Raw genomic sequence first — 24848 nt, 5'->3', positions numbered from 1 at the left:
CAATTCAAATAAATGGCATTCTGTATTCCTTTACTCCATTGACACCAACCTGTTAAACCGATTTCTTCATGGAACCAAGTTGTGGTTTGAATGCACTACAGGCAGAGCTTTTGCTTTTCCCTCAACCTCTGGAGTAATAAGATTAATTCACATAGTTAATATTTGTTGTTCTGATAGTTTAAAATGGAAAATGGGGAAATTTTGTATGTGCTAGGCACTAAGTGTTTTACATAGATTATCTCATTCCTATTATCAACATTCTTGTTCTCCAGTTTAGAAAGTGGCTTAGAGAGGTTAAATAATTTGTTCAAGGTCACACTGCTGGTAATTGCTCAAGATCCACAGAGTCAGGTTTCAAACCAGGGCTATGTGATTTCCGAGCTGTTATACCGTACTATGCTACTTCCCAAATTTAACTGGGCTCTGAAGGGGTAGCATCCTGAATTCATTCAATAACGCTAACATATTTAATGTTTCTTTCAAAAAGCTTCAGAAGAAATGAGGAAAAACAACAAAAATCAAGCAATGTTAGAAATAAATGAGTCAAGTGCAAAGAGAAGAAAGGGAGACCAGTTAACAAGGAAAAGGGCATGAAAAGGGGTTAGGCCAGCAGGGATCTTGATCTCGGACCATCACTGCCTAAAGCAGGGAACTGTATTGATGCTTCAAAGGAGATTCAACAGAGACTGATGAGACATTTTAATTGTTTGGCTGGTGTGTGGCTTCTGAAAGACTTTTGTAAAGAGAAATGTCAGGAAGGGTGGGAAGAATGGTACTAAGGGATGGGCTTTTAAAGTGATTAATTGGAAAGAATGGCATTCATTTGTATGTCTAAGTGCTGGCAAGATGGATAAGAAATCATTTTAATCCCTTTATGGTGCTGTCTCATATAGGCCTGGTCACAGAAGGTTTAACAACTGGTCTAGATGGAGCGTGATTCTAATAAGGTCATAGCCATATAGGCCCTTTTGTAATAGAAGACATCTTTTGCACCTGACCACGATCAGCTGGCCACCTGCAGGATAGTGGTGACAAAGGAATCTCAGTGAGAGACTGTGTAAATCCATGATCATCATTACACAAAGGCTTGTATTTATCTTGCCAGTGTTCAGTGATGGGATCTTTTCATGGTACAGAAGCAAATATTTATTGAGTACTTACTAATTTAGAAACGAATTCCTGGTAGATTGTTCTTTTCTTTCTTTTTTAATGTTTCTCACATTGATCTTTTCCTGTTTCACTTGTTACCATCTTAGGTCAGGACCTCGTCTCTCACATCAGGATTATTGTCAGATCCTCCTAAAATGGAATAGAATAGAAATAAACTGTTTTAGAATGGAAGGGACATCATTTAGTCTAAGTCAGTTTCAAGGCTCAGATCTTATCAGAGACTAACTTCATTTTTTCTCAAGTTCCCAAAGCAGATCATTTTCTTGAGTTGAGCCTAACTCCTCGTGGTTCTCTCCTCAGGTCTGCCTCTGAGACTTTGCTCATACTATTCCTTTCTCCTAGAACATCTTTCTTTCCAATTCCAGCTGTCGAAATTCCACCTGTCCTTGAAGAGCCCTTAATTTCCACCTTTTCAATGAATCCTTCTTGACTCTTCTAATCTTCATTAATTACCCTTCTCTGAACTGTTAGGGAAATTATAATGCATCCCTTGACTTAGTGCTTAATTATAGAATTTCAGCATTGAAAAGGACTTTAAGATCATCCAGTTCTACCTCTCAATCTATGTGTGATTCCCTCTATCACAGCCTTCCCAGTAAACTTTTGCTCTGCACTCAAACGCATGTCTAGGCAGATCTTGCCATCTTTATATTCATTCATTCAACTCATATTTACTGCACACCCAGGGCTCCAGACAGGGCACAAAAGACTGGGAATTCGACAGTGAACAGGATGTAAAACTCCACTTTCCCTCGTGAAGATCATATCATATAGTGACAAGTGCCAAAATAAAATAAATAAAGGGTGTTGCATTAGAGATGCTAACTTAGGGTGGCCAGAAGAGGCCTCTTCTAAGAAATTACTTCAATGCTGATGGCCTCACTGATGAGAAAAAGGCAGCCATGTGCACATATGGGAGAAAAGTTTTTCAGACAGCAGGAACAGTAAAGGCATGCCTTGAGGAATGGGGGTGAGTTTGGAGAGTTTGAGGAAGAGGAAGAATGGCAGTAGGTGAAGTGCAGTGAGTGGGTGGGGGAAAGGTGGGAGACTAGCTGGAGAGTGAACCTGGGGTATATGCTGTAGAGCTCATGGGTCAAAGCAAGAGGTTTGGATAACACAGCTTGTATTTAATTTGAGCTGAATATGGCTCACTCTATTTTCTATTTCTTTGTCCTGACTCTGCCTCTAAATGTCATAGGGAACAAATGTAGACTATCCTCCACAGAATATATATTTGAAGAAATCTATCCTGTCCCCAGTGAGTCCTTTTAGGGATAGACATTCCCATTTCCTTCCACTGCTCTTTCTGCTGTCTCAGGAACTATACTATTCTGGCCAACGTCTTCTACTCATCCTCCACTCTGTATTCCTTATAACAGTGATTATCTAGGTCACCAACACATGATAGAGGTTGTCTATTTCCTTATCCTTTCTAATACATGTTCTACTCACACATCTCAAGATTTTATTAGCTTCTTTTTCTCTTTGCAGCCAGTTATAATGACTTTTTGGCCAAAACCCCTGGATCGTTTTCTATATCATCTGCTACTAAACTGTACCTCCCTCAACCTATACCTCTGTGATGGCCATCGTGCAGGGTTTTTTTTTTTTTTTTAATTTGTTTTAATATTTATTTATTTTTGAGAGAGAGCGAGACAGAGCGTGAGCAGAGGAGGGGCAGAGAGAGAGAGAGACAGAATCTGAAGCAGGCTCCAGGCTCTGCGCTGTCAGCACAGAGCCCAATGTGGGGCTCGAACTCACAGATTGTGAGATCATGACCTGAGCCAACATCGGACACTTAACCGACTGTGCCACCCAGGTGCCCCCCCCTTTTTTTTATTATTATTATTCAAGGGAAGAGTCTTATATTTATCTTTATTGTGTTTAGTATTACTTGGTTTAACCCATTACACCAGCCTTTCAAGTCCCCTTGGGAGGCAATTTTATCTGCTGGATCTGCTATTCCTCTTACCTGCTGGTCATGTACCAATTTAATAAATGTATTTTCTGAATACTCACCAAATTCATCTAAAAATGTTTATGGAGCAAAGCTAAGGAGAGACTTAAGTATAATATTTATAAGGGCAGAGACTGTCTTCTTCATTGTTCCTTTTGCTCATCACAGGATCTAGTACAGAGTATGTTTGATGGAATAAATTGGGAAAAGTGCTTGGGTATAACACCATGAACCTCCTTTCACACTAACACAAATCCACTATTACCACCCTTTGAATAATGCAGAAGTTCAATGGACTGTATTCACATTCACCCAATGTTATCATCTTGACCATAAGGATATCAAGAGCGACCTTTGTTTTGTTGCTGCTCAAGTATATCATACCTGTTGCAATCTTATTATCCACTGGTCTTAGAACTTTTGTAGAAAAGGGAAATGACCCACAGACAACCTAGTGCATGCTCACACCTGCAGATTGTCTAGTTGATGGCTTTGTAAGTGCTTAAAATTTGGCCCTTTAAAGAGGCACACGGAAACATTCCGGGGATTATGTTTAAGAACACATGTTCCATCTGATTTTGTATATTAAAGTGACATTTGTCTGTCTTCTGTGTTTACTTAATGTTCTCTGGTCTTTCAGTCATTTTCACTGTGATTTGTTGAGCTTGGAAACATGAACTCATTGTAGGGAGCTGTGTGCTCTAAGATTGCTTTGCAGAGGTCTTGATTTAGTTCTCCCTGAGCACTTTTTTTTTTTCTACCTTTTTAGTTTGAATACCAAACTAAGCATCTTTACCAAAAAGACAGAAATAAAAGAGACAAAGGTTTTTGTTTTTGTTTTTGGCATTCACAAACTCCTGTTAATTCCAATGTAAATTGTGATTAAGTGTAAGTACAAAACTTTTTTTTGTTAGCCTTAGCATTTTTTTTTTTTTTGCAATAAGTTTCATAGTACAGTTTCACATAATTCAGTGAACAGATTGGTGCCACTTTAAAGAATTTTTCTTGTTCAATGGGCTTTTTCTCCCATGTTTTAGATGTACCTGTTATAGAGGAGATTGGTAGAAAGCAGGCTGTGTAATTACATTGTTCTCTCCCTTTCTTCCTCGTGGAGAAATCACATAGTCAGAATTTCTTTTTGATGATTTCTCAATCTCTTGAGCTATATATCCTTTTAGAATCTTTTGCCATGGAACCATATTATTTTCTGTACCTCAATCTCATACGACCTAAACTTGAACTACATTCAACTTTTCTTTCCCTGATGATCATCTGGGGACACTTTTCTCCTGGGGCACCATTACTTTCACTTCACCAGTGAACTCCTCCTTGCTTGCAAGTCTTAGGTTCTGAGTTGAAACTTCTCTGGTCATTTCATCTCCTCTTTGGGAAATGACATAGTGTATTTAGCCAAAAATTAGCCAAAAATTGTTTTAGCTGAATGAGACTCTTAGTAAATGTCCAAATATTTGAAACTATAATCGGTACTCTTTCTTATTCTTCCCTACCAAATCCTTCCTAATTCTTCCTGTGAATGTACATTTGTCATGTCGTGCTACAATCTCAAGTGTACCTCCTTTGTAACCCAGCTTCTGTGTTAGTGTGTAAAACATCTGAGATTGCGGGACTTTGAGAGTTGTTTAATGACCCATTTCTCAGTCATTATTTTAATTGAAATGATTTGACACTACATTCACAATTGTCATTCTTATTTCTATATAACTTAGATGAGAATTGTTTGCCTGCAAGAAGTAGGTACGTATTCAAGCCAACTTAAACTAAAAATGGGCTAGTTAATGGGAGAACAGAGTCATATGTCATAGAATATGGGACTGGGAGAAGAGCTGGGCTCCACAAGGAACTCATCTGACATCTGGACATTTGGAATTGATATCATTCTGTGCTCCTTTGATCTTGAGGTGAATTTGCACCCTTCTCTGCTTCAGCAAGCACAAGGCAGACAATGGTGATCTGATCTCCAATGGACATGACCCCCCAGATCAAGTGCTCATACCCCAACACTCAGTCTTGATACCCCTACTTCAAACTCTTCTCTGAATCATATTGCCTTGGAATGCCATAAGGCTTATTTTCTTTTGTGTCACAAGCTCACTCAGTCCAGTCATTTGGAGCTGGAGAGGAAAGGGTTGCATGATATGGACTGGGGAAAATAGCTTTTCTAAGAAGGTCACACCTAAGCAGGATGGGAAGGCACAGCAGACATTATTTAGAATTTCGATGTCAGGATTGCCATCTTCCACCCTAATTATTGCCATATGTCTATTTCTGTGTTCAATTTCTCTTCTCTGGAATTACATTAGGTAGTTTCCAGCCAAACACAACCTAACACTTGTTTGTAAAGTACACTCCCATCTTAGACATGAGTCTTTAATTCCAGTATTTTAAACCATGGTTTAGAATTTAAATTTCATTCATCGTTATCTCCCATATCCTCCTCTTCCTCCCAAAGGGAATCAATGAAAACATCCCCTATAATCTCAAATGTTTCAGTTTCCTTCCAATGACATTATAATTCTGAAGATACTCCCCAGTGTCTCTATAGGAATCAGCATGACTGGGTAACAAGCCTCGGCATATGCTTGAGAAAGATAGTGATACTAGTTTCTTTAGTCTGTTGTAGCTGCTTCTAGCACATCACAATCATGCTACACACAATTGTAGCACGACGTGGTAAATGTACTTTCCCAGGAAGCCATAGGAAGGATTTGATGGGAAAGAATAAGAAAGAGTACTGACACAGTTTCAAATATTTGGACATTTACTAAGAGTCTCATTCAGCTAAACCAATTTTTGGTTAGTTTGTGGTTCAATACACTATTTTATCTCCCAAAGAGGAGAAGAAATGACTAGAGGAACTAGCAACACCAAGCAAGACACATTCTTTCCTCCCAAGGTCAGTATTTGATATTCTTGAACTACTGAGGCTGTTCAATTCCTTTCCAGCATTTTTTCCTTCCTCAAGGAAGGTCTAGTCACTTCTCTGCTCCGCTTCAGTGGGAAGCACATCGTTAGTGTGCATTGCCAGTGGGCCAGCAACTTCTTTGTTTTCTCTCTGTCACATTCTTATACTCTTTATTGTACAGATTCTGATTTTGATTCTCCTCTTCTTTAGATTCTTCTTTTGAGCTTGAGATAAAACCACTTTTCTAGAAGGACTGGATTTACCTTTTGGGGGAAGCTCATACCTTAGTGTATATTTTCAGTCCAATAGAATTTCTTATTCAATTGATCTTTGCTTTCTTTTTTTCATTTTCATTAATTCCTATCTGTGCTGTTGGATTAAGATATGACCCTTTTCACCATTAAAGTCAGGATCTTGTACTTTTTGTTTGTTTGTTTGTTTGTTTTAAGTAGGCTTCCTGCCCAGAGCAGAGCCCAAAGTGGGGCTTGAACTCACAACCCTGAGATCAAGACCTGAGCTGAGATCAAGAGTCGGATGCTCAACTGATGGAGCCACCCAGGCACCCCAGGATCTTATATTTTTAGTTTCTCTTTTAATCCTATTTTATTGGAATTATTTATACTCAGATACTTTATGTGAGAATAAAACATATTTTTCAAATCTCTTCATACATTCAAGCATGTAATTTAGCCAGCTAGTATTCAACAGGCCTTTCTTTAGCTTATCTTTGCTTCCGACGGGAAGACAAACTTAGCTTTTTTTCTGCTTTTCATTGAACTAGTGCCATCATGTCCCATGAATTTTGGTGGTATTAAGACATCATATATATATTATCCTATATTGCATCATTTTCATTTATTGTCTCTTGGAATATAAGTAAAGAGCATAGCCTTAGAGGTCAGATAGACCTTCTATAATGTTGGGTAAGTTACTGAAGCTTTGTAGACCTCAGTTTCCTTGTCAGTAAAATGGGGATAATGATTCCTACTATGTAGCATTGTTATGAAGATCAAATAAGAAGATGTAGGTTGACTGTTTACTACATAGTAAATGCTTAATAAGTGTTGGCTTTAATTATTGTGATTTCTTTTGTTAAATTGCAATTTTCTTGAAATTGAGAACTATATTTCAAATTTTCTTAAGCAGTTAGTTCTTAATATGAGTTTATTGCTGTTTATTTATATAATAGTCATATTTAGGGATAAGAACTCCCAAAATGAAACACACAGAATTAAGATTGTTAGATTTGATTATGGCTTCTTTATTGACCCCAATTTGGTGGGTTGTTTTACTTCTCCTAATCTGACTTAACAATTTTTTTTTGAAAAATATTACTCATTTCTAAACTTCCTCTTGTCTTTTCTAACTTGGGAGGGAGATTCATATTCAAATTCCACCAGTATTTTTTTTTTTTCAACGTTGTTTTTTTTTTTTTTTTAATTTATTTTTGGGACAGAGAGAGACAGAGCATGAACGGGGGAGGGGCAGAGAGAGAGGGAGACACAGAATCGGAAACAGGCTCCAGGCTCCGAGCCATCAGCCCAGAGCCTGACGCGGGGCTCGAACTCACGGACCGCGAGATCGTGACCTGGCTGAAGTCGGACGCTTAACCGACTGCGCCACCCAGGCGCCCCTCCACCAGTATTTTTAAGTGTCAACCCCACCAGGCTTTGTGCTAGGTGCTTAAACATATCTACACATTGTTTCATAGATGAAAAAAACCAAGGCTTAGAGAGTTCAAGTGAATATCCTAAGATCATATGATTAGTAAGGAGCAACTGCAAGAATAATAAATAAGACTTAACCATAAACCAGTGAAAGAGCTCTAAGAGGAATATGACTGAGTAGCATGAGGTACAGAGAGAGATTTTTTTCTTCAACAAGGGATGAGTAGAAGAGTCAGAGAAGTCTTTGTGAGGGAGATGAAGTTAATCCAGGAGATGTTCAGTCAATCCATGAACAGTCAAGAAGATTTTTTTCTTCCATTTCTTCAATTCTCACTTGGCTATGTATAATGATTTATGCTTATGGCATATAATTGCAAAGCAGATAAATTTTCACTAAATGGAAGATAAAATGGCGACCACGGTAGAAAAGCATTTTATTTGATGATTTGTGACTATAAGTATACTCACAGGCTTTTAGTATATAAAGAATGGATCTAATGGAAGAAGACCCATTGTCAGTGCTGAAAATAATGGTACATATGTCCTTTCACCAAGTTTAGTTACAGTTCTCATAATACAAAACCAATCCTTGAAATGCATGGTAAATATGCTGATTCTGGGTACAAATGAATCCTCCATTTCTGAAGGCTTGGTATGGGCTCCGATTTAGGTCTCCAATGCAGGTCCAGCGATTTTTGGTCCTCTTTTGGGAAACACACCATTTGGCATGATCCTGGTAAGAACTGAAATAAGAGTGTCCAGATATCTTAATTGCTTTGACATTGTAGACATGGTAAGGAAGGGAACAGTTTGAAGGAAGCTCTTGTCTCTTTCGCTGCCAGGTTTCTGTTAGCAAATGCGTCTTCAACCGTTGAGCCATCCAGGCTGCAAAGATGTCTAGGGTTTACAGGGAGAAAGATAGTGAGGTTAGTATTTATACTTAGATAAGTCCCTGAAAATATCCTCAGCAATGGAAATCATCATTCACCCCTGATATATGGATGTCACGAGCACAATAATAACAACATAATTGAGATAGTGGATGGGAGAACATTTTGTTAGTGCTAAAGTGTTATGCAAATAAAAGTTCTTATCACTAAGGTGATATTGGTGTTTAAAAATGTTTTCTGTTCCACACAAACAAGAGAGCAATATATGCTTTTGTCTTGAAAAGATCTTTAGACAGAATGAAGCTAGAGAAGTAACCAGGGGCCAGCTTCAAGGGCTCTTTGCACATCATGCCAAAATGTTTGGATTTTCCTGAAATCAAGGGGAAAATTAAAAAAAAATTAATGTTTATTTATTTTTGAGAGAGAGACAGAGTGTGAGCAGAGGAGCGGCAGAGAGAGAGGGAGGCACAGAATCCGAAGCAGGCTCCAGGCTCCGAGCCATCAGTACACAGACCAATGTGGGGCTCCAACCCATGAATCATGAGATCGTGACCTGAGCCGAAGTCAGATGCTCAACAGACTGAACCACCCAAGCGCCCCTCAATGGGAGAATTTTTAGAGAAATGTTAGTGGAAAACTGATAATAGAAACTGATTTTTGATCATAAATATCAGTTGGGAGGCAACGTGCAGGATGAATTGAGAAAGGTGTATTAGATTGGAGATAGGGAAAACACAGGGTTGTCACAATAATTGTGACAATAAACACAGGCATGGACTAAGGCAGTGGCATAAAGCTTGGAGAGGAAAAGATAAATGTGAGTGTTACTAAGGACCTAGAACTGATTGAATTTGATGACTTGCTAGAGCAGTAAAGAAAAAGGAGGGATCTAGAGTCCTTAGTTGACTCTGCAGAATATAAGAAAAAGAATAGATTTGTGGGCAATAATGATGAGTCTGGCACGTTGAATTTGGCATGGCTATACCACCCCCAGGTAGCAATGTCCCACCCACTATTGAATACTGATGGCTCTGTCAGTCCAGAGGTATTGAGAATCACCTGAAAGCTTATTGGAGTTGCATAGAATGAGTATATAGAATGAGATAAGGAAGAGTGGAAGACCACGTGGCAACCCAGTCACCTAAGGAGTAGGCAGAGGAGGAGGACCTAGTTAAAGAGACTTAAGAGAAGTGGGAAGAAGACCAAGAGACTGCACACTCCCAAAAATCAGGAAGGGAGAGTGTTTCAGGAAGGAAAGGGTTTTAACAGTGCCAAATTCTGCAGAGGCTATTTCTGTCCTGTTGATTTTTGGATCTCTAGTGCCTAATACAGGGCTTGGCAAGTGGTAAGCATTCAGTAAATTTTATCTAGTATAAAAGGAAGGAAGGTAGCAAGAAAGGAGGGAAGACAGTGAGGTCAACTAAGAGGGTCACTCGTGACTGGGGAGAGACTGGAGTGTCTACAGACAGAGATGCAAAGACTACAGTGAAGGAGCATTGAGCAAGTGTAAGCCCATGAAGAGTCTTTAAAATTATTTTTTAATGTTTATTTTTGAGAGAGAGAGAGAGAGAGAAAGAGAGACAGAGCATGAGTGGGGGAGGGGCAGAGAGAGAGGGAGACATGAAATCTGAAGCAGGTTCCAGGCTCTGAGCCTTCAGCACAGAGCTTGACTCAGGGCTCAAACCCGTGAACCACAAGATCACGACCTGAGCTGAACTCGGATGCTTAACCCACTGAGCCAGCCAGGTGCCCCCTGAAGAGACTTTTAGAAAGAAATTTGGAAGAAAAGAAAAAAACAGAGATATAGGGGAGCTAGAATTGAGGGAAGATTTTTAGGAATATTTGTGTGCTAAGGGGACCGAGCTTATAGAGTGGGAAAATTCAAGTAGAAGAGGGAGAAAAGATCTAGTGTTTGAATCAAAGTATTCTGAGACTTGGATAGGTTCCAAGGCACAAGAGGTGCACTGCTTCTGTTGGGATAAAGGGAAACTCGTGAAAAGGAATAAAAACAGATAAGATTGCTGAGGGTGTGTGTGTGTGTGTGTGTGTGTGTGTGTGTGGTCTTTTTAGTCACTGAAAAAAATGTTTTTAAATTTATGTTTTGAGAGAGAGAGAGAGAGAGAGAGATCAGGGGAAGGGCAGAGAGAGAGAAGGAGAGAGAGAATTCCAAGCAGGTTCTACACTGTCAGCATGGAACCCAATGCGGGGCTTGAACTCACAAACTGTGAGATTATGACTTGAGCCAAAACCAAGAGTTGGAGGCTTAACCGACTGAGCCACCCAGGCGCCCCAGTCATGTTTAAAAGATGTTTATTTATTTTGAGAGAGAGAGAGAGAGAGTACTAGAGCGAGCCGGGGAGAGGCAAAAAGAGAGGGAGAGAGAGAATCCCAAGCAGGCTCTACACTATCAGTGCAGAGCTCGATAGGTACAAGGTTCATAGGATCCGTGAGATCATGACCTGAGCTGAAATCAAGAGTTGGATGCTCAACCAACTGAGGCGCCCCGGTGCCCCTTTTTAGTCATTTTTAAAAATACAAGTATAACTGTCACACAATGTTACATTAGTTTCAGGTACAGAACATGGTGATTCGACACCTCCGTATGTCATGCTATGCTGACCACAAGTGGAGCCACCATCTGGTCACCATACAGCACAATTACGATACCATTGACTATGTTCCCTCTGCTGTACCTTTCATCCCATGACTTACTCATTCCACAAACTGGAAGCCTGTACCGCCCACTCCTTTTTGCCCATTTTGCCCATTCCCTCCATCCCCTCCCCTCTGGCAACCACCAGTATGTTCTGTGTATTTACGGGTCTGTTTCTGCTTCCGTTTGTGTGTTCATTTGTTTTGTTTTTAAGATTCCATATATGAGTGAAATCTATGGTTTTATCTTCCTCTGACTTATTTCCCTTAGCATAGTACCCCCTAGGTCCTTCCATGTTGTCACAAACGGTAAAGTCTCATTCTTTTTATGGCTGAGTAATATTCCATTGTGTATACACACCACATCTTCTTTATCCATTCATCTATTGATGAACACTTGGGTTGCCTCCATATCTTAGCTTCTGTAAATAATGTTGCGATAAACATAGGTCTGCATATATCTTTCCGAATTAGTGTTTTTGGTTTCTTTGGGAAAAGGCCCAGTAATGGAATTATGGGATCACATGATATTCCTATTTTTAATTTTTTGAGGAACCCCCATACTTTTTTGGGTGGAGTGTGGTCTTGAGGTGGTTTCTCTCTGGTGATCTCTGTTCTCTCTATGAAGGAAAAAGAGAGGCTGAGAATGAGGAGGCAGCATAATATAAAGGACTTGAGAGTAAAAGAGTCTTAAAATAGCTGCTTAGGGAATGGAAAAAAGGAGGAGGCAACTGTGGTCCTGTGCCCAACAGAGGCTGGGGACCGCAAATTTTCACGGACTCCTGGCTTGGATGGTTGTGAGATATTTCCATGGTTGGATCAGCAATTGTGCTATTCAAGCAGAGCAGGCGAACGTTTGGACTAATTTGACTTCCCCTTTCCCTTTCCTTCCTTTTTCCTCCCTTCTCTTCTACTTCTCCATCCCCAAATAATCAGAACAGTTCTGCTATACAATCCAAAGTGAGTCCAACAGCAGAGTTATATATTGTTTGATCATGGTCTTTCATACCATCAAGAAAAGAACCAGACTTTGCAAAATGGAGGAATTTTTGGCCCCGGGCTGACTGAAGTGCAGTGAGGTGCCGGTCAGGGATCTCTGATGAGCTGGATCTGGAGCACAGCTGGGGCATATGAACGAGCTCCTGGTGAAAGATGGCTGGGATGGAACAGCTATAAATGTTTGGGTTACAGACCAAGAGCTGAGAATCTGAATGGAGGAACAAAGAAAAATTGAGAATTAGGATACAGATGGAAATACTTGTTGATACTATAGATCTTGTGTGAATTAAAAACCACAAAAACAAAAACAAAAGTATTTCTTTTTTAAGCCAATCGCCTTCAAATCACTTTGGTTAAAATAGTTAACCCTTATTGAGCGCTACCTACTTTTCAGGCGTTATTCCACAAGTTTTATATGGGTGTACTAACTCAATCCTAATAGCAATTATATTATTAAGTAAGTTCTTTTGTCATTATCCTCTTCATATAGATGAATTAATAGAGAATTTCTGTCACAGATGCAGGGTTATAAAGCTTGTAGTTGATATTCAAATCTAGGCAGTCTGGCATTGGAGACCATATGTTTTTTTTCTTGCATACATACATATACAAAAGTAGAGCCCTCCCATGTATTGATCATCCAGCTTAAAGAATAATCAACTCATCAGCATGCACAGCTAATCTCTATGCTATTCAGCTCTATAAACATTACAGGAACTCAATTAGTTAAACTAGGACTTAACTTGGGTGAGAGCCTCAGTAATCCTTGCCATAAGATGAAAATTTGATGAAAAACATATTCTAAACCTCATATATCTAGAGGTAAATCACTCTTTACCACAATTTAGCAGCCTCCTCAGTAAAAAGTGACTGATAAAATAGTGTTCCTACTTCTCCTTCTCCCCCACCATAGTTTTCCAAATCCAAGTATTTTTGGCCATTCCAGCTTGGGATCTTAAAGGAAGATCATCTGACTTGGAGCTGTCAGGTTGGTGGCCTACAGGCAACATGTAGTCAGCACATTTATTTACTTCATTATATTTTGAGAGAGAGAGAGAGAGTGTGTACATGCACCCGTGTGTGAGCGGGAGAGGGGTGGGGGGAGCGGGGAGAGAATCCCAAGCAGGCTCCACACTGTCAGGGCAGAGCCTGAAGTGGGGCTTGATCCCACAAATCGTGAGACTCTTGATCCAAATCAAGAGTCAGAAGCTCAACTGACTGAGCCACCCAGGTGCCCCCACAATTATTTTTTTAAAATAAGATTGAGATCATATTCTCTTCCCAACTCTCTCACATCCTCCCACCCTAGATTCCTAGTTTCTCTTGAAAAGTATGGAGATCTGTAACCATTAGGTCTGCTTTTCTGCAGAGCCACATCGCAGAGCTGAGGCTTTTGAGGGGAGAGTCAACATCCCTGTTTGTCTCTGTCCCCACTGCCCATGCAGCATTGCTTGCCTGTTTCACCCATTTTTGTTACCTGCCAGGCCACGCTAGACATTTGAAAATACCACCCCTGATCAATTTCAAAGACTTCTTTGGTGGATCAGGAAACAAAGGTCTAGTAAGTGAATCTGCTCAAGGTCTCACCATGGCAACGCCCATGTTAGACTCTAATAGAATCTAGGTAACAGAGTGTTAATGAATAGAGAAACGGATGAAGTAATAAATTTATTCATACATTTCCAAATCCCTTCTTTAACACTGCTATCTCTCTCTCTCTTTTTTTTAACATACTCTAATGTTACCTATCGCTTCATACTGGTTGTACTTAAAAGTTATGCAGATGCCAGATTGTCCATGTCTCCTCCCTGTGGGTGGATAATCATAGCCTTCTTCAGGAGCTGGAGGAAATCTGGGAATAGAATGAATTAGCCAAAATCCCTGCACTCGGTTCCACAGCAGTAAACCTACCAAAGATACAATTAATATAGGTAAATTAGAAAAACAAAGCTCCTTTTAAAGATAGGGTTCAAAGCTGTAACATTTAAGCCCATTTGTACTTCAGGCTAATATTTTACTCTGTTAATAATCACAAAGATCATGCTTGCTTTTCAAAGATTTCAAAACTAACTTGGGCACACATTACATTGCCCCATTACTGATAATAAGCCACCACAAAAGAGAGCCAGGACAGCCACCCTGTGAAGAGTTAAGAGGAATTTCGTGTTGAAACCACAAGGAGAATTTGTTTTGGCGGAATGCAAATTTGCTAAATTGGAATTTGACCTTGTTAAACTACACAGTCACCTGGTAAGCTTCACATAATGAGTTATCTTTACCGCTAAGCAGCTAAGCTGTTTTCAAAAGCCAGCTGAAAAAGAATTGAAAGAGAAAGTATCAAATGAAGAAATGTACTTGCGATAGTTCATTGTAAGACACTGATGGTCACTTATGTGTAGAAGAGTAATCAACTCCACAAGGCCAAAAACAGAGACAGAGAGAACGAAAGAGAAGCCATGCCAAAATGACCCAGTTAATTGTGTTTAGTGAAAATTTCTAGAGCAAAATGACATGAAAACGGAAAGGAAGGAAACAGAAAGATTTTCATTTTGTGACATGGCAAAATGAATCCTACCCAACAGGCATCAGTGACTATTTCTGTGTTTATAAATAAATCGGGATAGTTCTGGTACACTGACTAGACTTTCCAGTTTGCATATGACCATGCAAATATGAAATTATTCATGTTTACCTTATTGTTAGAGTGGAAACCACATGCTTGCCAGTTATTTCTTTTGCGAAAAACACACTTGAAGAAAGCACGCTATTGGTCTCTCATTCCCTGTGTCCAGGTGGAAAACGTCCAATGTTCTGTTGCCAAACAGAGCTGGATGACCTTCAGGGGCCCTCTTCTGCTCAGATGAATGTACTGTTGGCCTGAAATCCTAACCTCCTGGTACCAGTGCCACCGGATGTCAGGGCACCTGTTGCCAAAGAGAACTCCTGCACTTGACATGGGGTCCCGTTCCCTTTGTGGTCTTTTTCCCAAGCCCTTTTAGCAATGAACAGGGTGGGGGGAGAATGGTGGTTGGCGGTTGTTAGACGAGAGTTTGGAGAATGTGGTGTATTACCAAAACTGCTGTGTTCCAAGCAAATAGGACCATCAGGAGGGCAACTTGGCTAAATAAAAAGCTTTCATTACTCATGATATTTGACAACCATTACAAATTACGTTCTTAATTGGAGGTGGCAAAAGTGGCAGCTTACTGGCCAAATCTATCCTGCAGATACATATTATTATTCTCAGAGAATATTTCTAAAATTTTGCGTTCATTGCCAACATTTAAAAATTGGGGAGATTTTCCACAAATGCTAATTTTCAACATCTCCTGAAAAATCGCATCCCTCCAAAGCAACCTGAACACTACCTGTACCTTTTCACCAAGCATGCACCCTCCGGTTCTTCAGTTCCCTGCTAGTTTAGTCCACCTGGCTTGCTGACATCCACTTGCCTGCTTCTGAAGCCATTTGAGTTTGGGACCTTCTTTTTTTTTTTTTTTTAAGTTTATTTATTTATTCTGAGAGAGAGAAAGAGGAACTCCTCCTGTCAGTGAGGAGCCTGATGTGGGGCTGGAACTCACGAACTGTGAGATCGTGACCTGAGCCGAAGTCGGATGCTTAACCGACTGAGCCACCCAGGCGCCCCGACTTTGGGGTCTTCTGAAAAATATTTGTTGCCATGGGAAAGTATTCATGATCTATGAAGTTGAAAACCAGTAGAAGATAATCATTACAATAGTTTCATAAAAATGTTTTAAAATACATATTATAGGAAAAGTGAGTAGAAAGATTAATGCGATTATCTAATGGGTATTAAAATTACAGATTTTTTTTTTTTGCTTACTGGCATTTTGAATTTTTAAGTATACATATACATAGTTTATAGAAAAATGCCAAAAATTACTATAATAAAATTCTTAAAATATATTAACTATATATAACAAAAATTACCAAAATATAAAAAATATATTTAAAAGTACTTTCCTTTTTTTTTTTTTTTTTATTAAAAGTACTTTTCAAAAACGTTTACTTCAAAAGGAACTATACACTAAAAAGAGTGAATTTTACTCTATGGAAATTATACCTCAATGAACTTAACTGAAATGTGTACACACACACACATACACACACGCGCGCGCGTGCATACACACAAACACTATATAGACTGGCTGGTATTCCCAGTAGAATTCTGGGATTTCTGCTATAGAGCATATATTTTTATGTTAAGAAATAAAGTGGAATTTGTGAAAAGGAGATTTCCAAGTGAAATTATATAATTATAACCTGTGATATAGAAATCAAGAATTTTGATAGCTCAGAATAAACCATTAAAAAGGAAAGCTATCTTTTCAGTGTGGAAAAAAAAAGAATATTCAAGATAGAATATTTAAGAGAATGTTGATTTCCAGTAGAAAAGACAAACCAAGAGCCTTTGTCATACCTTTAGTGTGTCCATACTTTCTGCTGTAATTCACAGATGTAGGGACTCCATCATTGTATATTAGATAGGCTGTGTTGTTATTCTGCAGGAGCACATTAGGGTTATAATGATGTAAATCTTACGCTCATAAATGCTCGCAACATTTCTACCAGCTACCCAGTCTGCAATACAGAGCTTTCATTAATACACATGAGAAATCATCCGTTATCCTAATAGACAGCTTCCCCATCAGACTGAATTCTGTGACAGGCAAGGGAGGGAACAGAAAGTCCATTCTTAACCGTGCATGGTTTCATCCTATGTGACAGGGGCCCTGTGCATCATGATGTGCATGTGAAGGTACTATTCCTATTTCTCTTGGCTGTTTTGGACCTGCGTTTCTCATTTGGCAACCACTGTATAATAAAGGAGTACTTAAATATTTGTTGAGGAACAAATATTTGTGTAGGAACAATCGGCCTAGGATTACACCTGGGTTTTTTCCACTGATATAGGCACCATGGCAGAACTGGCCGTCAGGGTCTGCTTTCCTCTGCCTACGTTGTGCTTCACAGCTTGGTCATAGTTTTGTGTTTAATCAAGATTCCTCATTCTCTGCTCCCACTACCTCCCTGCAGGGGAGGATTTCCCTTCAATTCATTTCTTAGTGTCACTTCACCTTTCTTGCTTGATATTTCCCTGCTTGGAAAAAGTAGTGAAATTGAATGTGTGATATTGGATTGCCTCTGGTAAGGCAAAATATGAGTAAATTTTCTAAACAGTTGGCCAAATCTCTGAGTAAAAATGAAGCTATTATTTTGATGGTATCTCTTTTGTCATGTTTTGGAAGCTTCCTTGTATTTATTCTGTGTGGTTCCTTTTCGTTTGTGTCACGATGCAGTGATTTTTACTGAAGCCAATAATATTGATATTAACAAAAATCTCAGGGACATAATTAAAAGCAAGGAAGGAAAACTCATCTCCTTAAAAAAGGCTCTTCTTTTTGTCTCAGGAAAAAAAAAAAAAAGCCAATTATTGAGTTGTTTACAACTGCTTAATTATTTGAGGTAATCTAAAACCTTTTTTTTTTTTTTTTTTTTAATGCACCGTATAGTCCGTGTAGCATTCTCGGCTACTATATTTAGAAATATCCAGGAAAAGAGGCTGTTTTCTTAGCTTCATTTTCACAACTGACTATAGCTATTGTTGGCATTCATATTCTCTGCTGGAAGACCCTGACAGTTGTTCAATGAGCTGGCGTTGAATGTGGTCATGAGGCCATTGTGTGCCTTCGGCGTGCAATGCGAAGGGGCTTTGGGAAGAATCTTTGAGGAGCTTTATTCGTATAATAGACGAAGTATATTATTCTAACCAGGAGTGTAACAGCTAGCTAAGGTTAAATGGGAGGCAGCCCTAGTGAAGAAAGGCTCTCTGATAAAGGGGAAAAACCATGGACTTAAGGATAGGTAGGCCTAGGCATGTCCTTCTGGACAGCTTTGTTTCTAGAACACATAAGCTGGGTACTATTTTGACTACTGGATGTTGAACAAGACTAGTACAATCTCTGCCCCTAGTCTAGCAGGGAATATAGACAGGCAGGCACAGGCAACTACAATATAGTTTGATAAGCGTTACTACGAAGGTGTATGGAAGGTTCTTATTGACAAAGGCAAAAGAAGGGAAACAATTCCAAATGTAACCCACGTATTGGCCTAGGTCATCTTGACATTTGAGATTTAAAGCCAGTTGCTGTGATCTTGCATTCTGCTTTCTGATAGAATCCCAGACCAGGAGGTGGGGGAGCTATGTTCTCACTGTCACTTCTGGCACACAGACCCAGCTTCCAAAGAACACCCGATCTCACTTAGGTGTCCCCACTACTGTTGTTCCTCTTCTTTTGGCTCTATGCCAGTCAGACATGGAAATCAGCCCCTTCCCTGTCATTTTCTTCCCAGAATCCCTCACTGAAGGCCTTATGTGTGATCAGATTTCACTGAAGGTACAAAACATTGAATGGTTTTACATCACCACCTGGCCTTGCCTCTAGTCTCTCTCTGGGTTTCTTATACTTTTTAAATCCTAGCTTTCATCCACTCTTTTTCATTTTGCAGAGCATTTTAGCTCTCTTGCCCTCCTAGGCTCTGGGGCCACTTTTGTGCCTCCAAAGATCATTATTGTATTCCGCCAAAGTAAGAACCATCTGTCCCAACTAAGGTAAAAGACAGAGGCTCTACAATGTTGCTCTTTCCTTTCTCTCCCCGGTGGAAAAGGGAACAACAGAAGTGTTTATTTTCTCACTAATGGGTTATGCTCCCAGCCTCCATCCCCAAACTTGGAAAACAGAAGCAGCTGCAGGCAGTTTGGACTTTACATAATAATCTATTAATTGAAAGCAGCGTTGCTGCTGGGTTTAAATAATTTTTAAAAGCACCTACAACAGGGCTTGGTCCATCACGTGTACTCAAACACTTTTAAAATACATTTTTACTTTGAAATTTGGCTCTGAAGGCTGGTCTTCGTGGCAGACGAATAAAAACATGAGCATTAGTGCACACAGTGACAGCTCTCTGCGCATTTTGAGTAAATACTCAGATATGCATGTGCCGCAGCGCTAGGATCTAACACATTATTGTTGGAAATCAATTAATTGACATATGTAATGGCCTAGCATACCGTAAGTGCTGAGTCATTTTACACATTTACCTCTCTCTCAGTGATTGTTAGGAAGGCATATATGCGTGTAACTGAATATTATTGTATGATTTTCCTTGTCACCCCTGGTTGGGAAGCAGTATCTTGCCACTGAACGGCAGATGGTGCCTGGATTATTGGGAGACTGCCCACATTGAGCCAGCAGGCCTACTTACCTATGCCTCTTTGGCTGGTTAGCGCATTGCCTGATCAAGTCCAGATAGCAGGTTTAATCTCCACTCAGGCAAGTGAGTTATAGGGCATCGAACTACAGCCCTAGCTTTCAACCTACTACTTGGAAAATGATAAGTGAAAAGGAAGACCAGGTGGAACCCTTCGTTTTGGCCCCCAGCACTCATCACCACCATGGCTAAGTAACCCGTACTTCGTGGTGTATTAATTGCTGATCTGTATTGCATTATAATGGGAGAGGGCTTCTTGCTATTTCTGTTAGAGGTCTAAGACAGCAAGTACGGAGTGAATTGGCAGAGTTTGGCAGCCAGAAGGCTTCCATACGTAGGTAGTTCACACCTTACCCGGTGATGCTATGGGATATAGTGCTGAATGTGCCCATAATCTGGCATCGCTGTAGAGTCTGATGACATATTCCTGAAGGTCTAAGACTGATTCAGATTGTGTGCTAGCTTACTTCAAGTTGCTAGGATCAGGGGTTAGGTAGGTTCGAAGTCAGAATCTTTTGGAAGCTTTAGATTCTGTTTATGCATTTTATGTGATTCAGATGAATGATAAACTGTAACATACCTCGGAGGCATATGCTTCATAGAGCTGTTGTAATGTCCTTCCCAACACACTGTTGGTGGTATTCATTAGTTGCTTACTCCTCCTCCAGCTCCTGGTTGTAGAGTCTAGGTATAGGTACTCTAACCCCGTCTGTCTGCTTTCCTTGTCTTGCCTTTTAGGTAACTTATAAAAGGCAAACCTAACAAAGGAAATAATTATGAATTACTAACACTTATTGACAGCTTCTCTGGTGACAGCCACTGTATTAAGCGTCTAACTATATCATTTTACTTATGTTCCCTAAGTCTAAGGAAAGGGATTTGCTCAGGATTTCTGTCTCTTTTCTCGCCCTTATTTTTCTCCTTCCCAGAAAGGAATGTGACTCTGACTGGATGTGTCCTAAGACATCAACTGGCCTAGGGTGGGTAGGGTCCCTGTTGTGGAAGCCCATGTAGGTTGACAGTGGCTCTCTTTTGTTTCCACATGCCATATGGCTGCACTGGGGAGAGAACGAAGCCCAGGCCTGGACTGGAAAGGCCTTGGATGTATTTTTCTCTTCTGCCCCAAGTGCTTGGCACGCTCATCTCTTTGTAGTTGGCTGGCTGGGTCCGAGATTTGGGTTTGGCTTTCAGAGTAGACAGAGGCTCCCTTGAGTCTCTGGCCTAGGCCACGTTCTTTAGCTCAGTTTTTCAGACCGCTCTGCATTGAGGATTCAGGGCCAAGACCAGCTCATTAAGCAAGCATTTTGTTGTCCTTACTATTATCTCCTTGTATATCTTCTTTGCGTATCTCACAGGGAGGGGAGGCGGTTGGGCCCGTATGGCAGGTAGGCACTCTTGGATCATGTAACCCCAGGGCTTCTCTAGTCACATTTCAGGCCAGATCATTCTTTGTTGTGGGGGCTGTCCTGTGCACTGCAGCATCCCTGGCCCTACCTATCAGACGACAGTAATCCTCCTCAGCTATGCCAATCAAAACTGTTTCCAGACAATGTTGAAAGTCCCCAGAGGGCAAAATCACCCGGGTCTTGCCAAATACCTCTAATAGCAAAAATCCCACAATGAACCATCAAATACCCACAAGGAGGCAAACATTCTAATGCATTCACTATGACCACACGATGACATCTCACACTGCCCGTAAACACTTCATGTTATTCACTTGGTTCTATTCACTCTTATGCTTCCATTTATTTACACGAGCTCTTTCCTGCCCTGTGCATGCATTCTTACTCTCAGAACAGGGTCCTCACATGTGGCAGGAAACATAAAATTATTCTTTGGTGCCGACCTGATATTGCTCTGCCCTTTTACTCTCACAGTGAGTTGTAGCGGCTCGAGACTGTGCCTCCCCGTCTGCTCAGCTCAACATTCTCTCTGACGGGTATTGCTGAGTAATGTGTCCATTCATTTGCAGCAAAAACAAATGTTATGTATTGATCGCAATTTGGTCGCTCACCAGTAAAGGGTTTGAGAACCATCAGGGTCACGGCGTATCAGTTGAAAACTAGTGCTTTTAAACATTTTTCTTGAGTAACCATTTCCAGTTATCTTCTGAAGTTTCCTCAATCTGTTTGTAGCCCACACCTCTATGCTGAGGTCCAGATAAGCCTAAATGCAGAGATAGCCCAGAGACTTCCAACTCCATATTTTTGAAACCAAGTTTATAATATTTCGCTCCAACTCTGCTCTTCTCCTGCAGACGGGGAACACATCCACGCAGTCAGAGAAGCCAGCAATCTGAAAGTCTTTCTTAACTTCTCCCTCTCTCCTACGACCCTCAGCCCATCTGTTACCAAGTTTTCCCAGAGTGTTCCTTCCTCTCTATTTCTACTACCGCGTCTTTAAACTTTAAACTGATGAGGTCCACACATCATCTCATCTGTAATGCTGCAAAAGTCCTGGTGAGTCCATGACTCTAGACTGGTCTCCATGCAGTTGGCCTTCAACGTACCACCAGTGAGCTTTCTAAAATACAAATCTGACTACGTCACATCCCTGCTGGAAGGTCTTCAGTAGCTCCCTTTGACAGTCAAATTCAGACGCTGCAGCCCAACACACAAAGCCCTTCATGACCTGGCCCTCACCGCTCACTGAGCTTACTTCCTGCCATCTCCCACCATTCTCCTGAAGCACCAGCAACACTGTTCTTGAACCTTCTCCCCTGCTTTTTGCCTCTGTACCTCCCCATTGCTCCCTCATTGGCTTGAGATGCCCTTGCATCTCCCTTGTTTTTCTAACCAGCTCACGGGGTGCCTGGGTGGCTCAGTCGGTTAACCATCCGACTTAGGCTCAGATCGTGATCTCACCGTTTGTGAGTTTGAGCCCCGCATTGGGCCCTCTGCTGTCAGCGCAGAGCCTTCTTGGGATCCACTGTCCCTCTCCCTCTGCTCCTCCCTGCTTGCTGTCTCTCTCTCTCAAAAATAAATAAACATTAAAAAAAATCTAACCAGCTCATAATTGTTCTTAAAACTTAGCTCAAAACTAGTTTGGGGGCTCATGCTCCCTAGAGGCCCCATCTATACCCTCACCACATAATTGAGCTCCTTGAGGGCAAGTGCTATGTTTCATTCATATTTGTATTTTCAAACCTCAGCACAGGGCCTGGCATGAGCTCAGTAACTGCTGAGAGACTGAGTGTCTCTGTGTTCTCAAGCCTGAAGTTTACACAAAGCTTGATGCCAATCATAATGCTCAACCTAAACACCCTAATTAAAGAGTGAAAAAGCGATCAAAGCATTAGAAGAATCCATAACCATAATGCAATGCTGTGTTGAGTCTCTTCCACAGCGTGAAGGAGGCCAAGGACCTACCACCCACTCCTGTGCTCCTGTGCTGCCCTAATAAACAAGGTTAACCGAACACTGCTGTGTTCGATCAAGCCCTCTTTCTCATTCTCAGAAGGAGAGGCACAACGTCCCGTGTCAGAAAAAAAGCAATCTGCCTTCTCTCCTTTGCAAATCTCTGAAAGGATGTTGGAAGGGTCCCGTTAGGGAAGGCGCAATGCAATGAAAGGAACCTGCCAACTGGCCCCCCACATCTGGGGCCACCGGCCTTGGCCCGCTGGGAGAAGTGAATCAGGTCCACCAGGCACTGCTTGGCAGCTTTCTCAGGTGGAAGTTCCTTCACTCAGGACCTCTCTGGATATTTGGTCCATGTATGTACTTTAATTTCCCTTCTTTTTAGAAGGGAGAGGGAGGGGGAAGACTCCTTGTGGAACTTTACAGTGAGCCAGTTTGCCTCCCATACTCTGGCTTTCTATTTGCATGCACAAATCCTTCCATTTCATTTACCTACCAATCCACAGCTTTGCCTTCTTCATTTCTGCACGATATTGTTGTCGCCTCCAGGACCCCAAAGAGGGCGAAGAAGAGCAAAGGAAGGGCTGTTCTTAGAAGTCTGGCTGTCATTTTTTTTTTTTTATCTGCCACCTATATTCCACACCACAGCAGGAAACTTGCCCCCCGGACGAGGAGTCTGAGTTTCAGGTCTCGATCAGGCTGTGCTGGCTCTGATGTTTTGTTTCCGTTTGCCTCTGCTGTTCGCTGTTCGGGCATTTTCAGAATGGGGCGAACCTCATGTAATTGTGTGATTCTGTCACAACATGCCAGCGTGACTCCGGATGCCTTTGTGCTGACTAGTTTGCAAAGTCATCAAAAGTCCCAGCGAGAAAAATGGGATATACAGTTAACTCTTCTGAGGGAACATCATGTACTATGAAGTTCGGTGGGCAGGGAAACTCCATGTTGATAAGTAGAGGTTGAATTAAATGTATTTCAAGTTTTCCCCTCACGATTAGCCTCTCTGTGAGTGAAAGCAAATGCTTGCAGTTCACACATTAAGCAGAAATGACAAAACCTTAAGTCTTAGCAAAAATTAGGATCTATCACTTCTAATATTCTCAATCTTAAGTAAACTTTTCCTAAAGTGGACTTCAAAGGGTTTCCTTAAAGAGCAATTTAATTGTATTCTACAAAAGATGTTTACGTATTGCCTCCACCTCTGGTTTTAGCCATTCAACTTGGTGCTCTACTTTTGAGAGGCCTTGGTGTCCAATTGGTTGTAATGCAATCGGGTAAACATATTGACCACTCACCCTTCAGGTCAAATAAAAAATGTTACAAACATCTGTTTTGCCCAAACTATTCTTTCTCACTCTTGAAACTAAATTTGAAGTTGAAAGCCAAGAGAAAATGGCCTATTACCACAATGACTATAAAAAGGTGAGACCATTCTCTTTTTACAGGAGGGGAGGGAGGAGACAGGCATATGAAAAGGATTTCCTTAAGTGTATGATGCTTTTGACTCACTTCTTAAAGATGCTCTCATAATTAGGAGCACTTTACCAGAAGGATAGCTCTGATCTATCCCTTGGATTATGGATCCAGACCAGTCACTTAGGGACCCACACCAAACTGGCATCTTGCAACTCAGATCACTTCTGTGTTGAACTCGAATTGTTCAGGATTCAAGGTTCGTAGGAAAGGGAGGGCCTGAGGCTCTATTTCTCCTAAGACAGAGTTTTGTTTGGGGTGTCTGGACCATGTACCCATATTTTCCTGTGGTGCTTGCAAAAGGGGCAGAATTCTGGGTCTTAGCCCAAACCTGCTAACTCAGAATTCTCCCAGTTGGGCCTAGGAATCTACATTTTTTATAAAGTTTGTGGTGATGCCAGTACACTCGAAACTTTGAGGCTTGCTGCCCTGAGCCAAGGCTGTACCTTATCTGACAGGTTTGCA

At 40.9% G+C, this 24848-nt stretch overlaps 2 protein-coding genes across 4 annotated transcripts in view; one reads left to right on the top strand and one right to left on the bottom strand.

Moving 5' to 3' along the window:
• Positions 1 to 24848, top strand: part of LOC112848422 (uricase) — an 85889-nt gene that overhangs the window by 24325 nt on the left and 36716 nt on the right. The window contains exon 1 of one of the 3 annotated variants that reach the window (XM_086717415.1): positions 23021 to 23266. The exons of 1 other annotated variant lie outside the window; for it this stretch is intronic. Coding sequence is in view for 1 of the 2 variants with exons in the window: in XM_025912145.2 (XP_025767930.2) it covers positions 24303 to 24332 (30 nt within the window). In the remaining variant the exon portion in view is untranslated. Of the gene's footprint in view, positions 1 to 23020; positions 23267 to 24287; positions 24333 to 24848 lie in introns of those variants that run through there. One more of the 3 variants, XM_025912145.2, reaches the window with a different exon arrangement.
• On the bottom strand, positions 8135 to 24056 carry DNASE2B (deoxyribonuclease 2 beta). Its single transcript, XM_086717413.1, has 6 exons — positions 23407 to 24056; positions 20132 to 20309; positions 16700 to 16781; positions 14004 to 14165; positions 12269 to 12466; positions 8135 to 8614 (listed from the first exon to the last, which is right to left on the bottom strand). The coding sequence occupies exons 1-6, from the start codon at positions 23517 to 23519 to the stop codon at positions 8274 to 8276; spliced, it is 1074 nt and encodes a 357-aa protein (XP_086573539.1). The 5' UTR covers positions 23520 to 24056; the 3' UTR covers positions 8135 to 8273.

This window comes from Puma concolor, chromosome C1 (assembly GCF_028749965.1).
Source record: "Puma concolor isolate L17-30 chromosome C1, mPumCon1.1.hap2, whole genome shotgun sequence".
NCBI classification, from domain to species: domain Eukaryota; kingdom Metazoa; phylum Chordata; class Mammalia; order Carnivora; family Felidae; genus Puma; species Puma concolor.
Note: the sequence above shows the minus strand (reverse complement) of the source record. Positions and strands in the feature narration are given on the sequence as shown.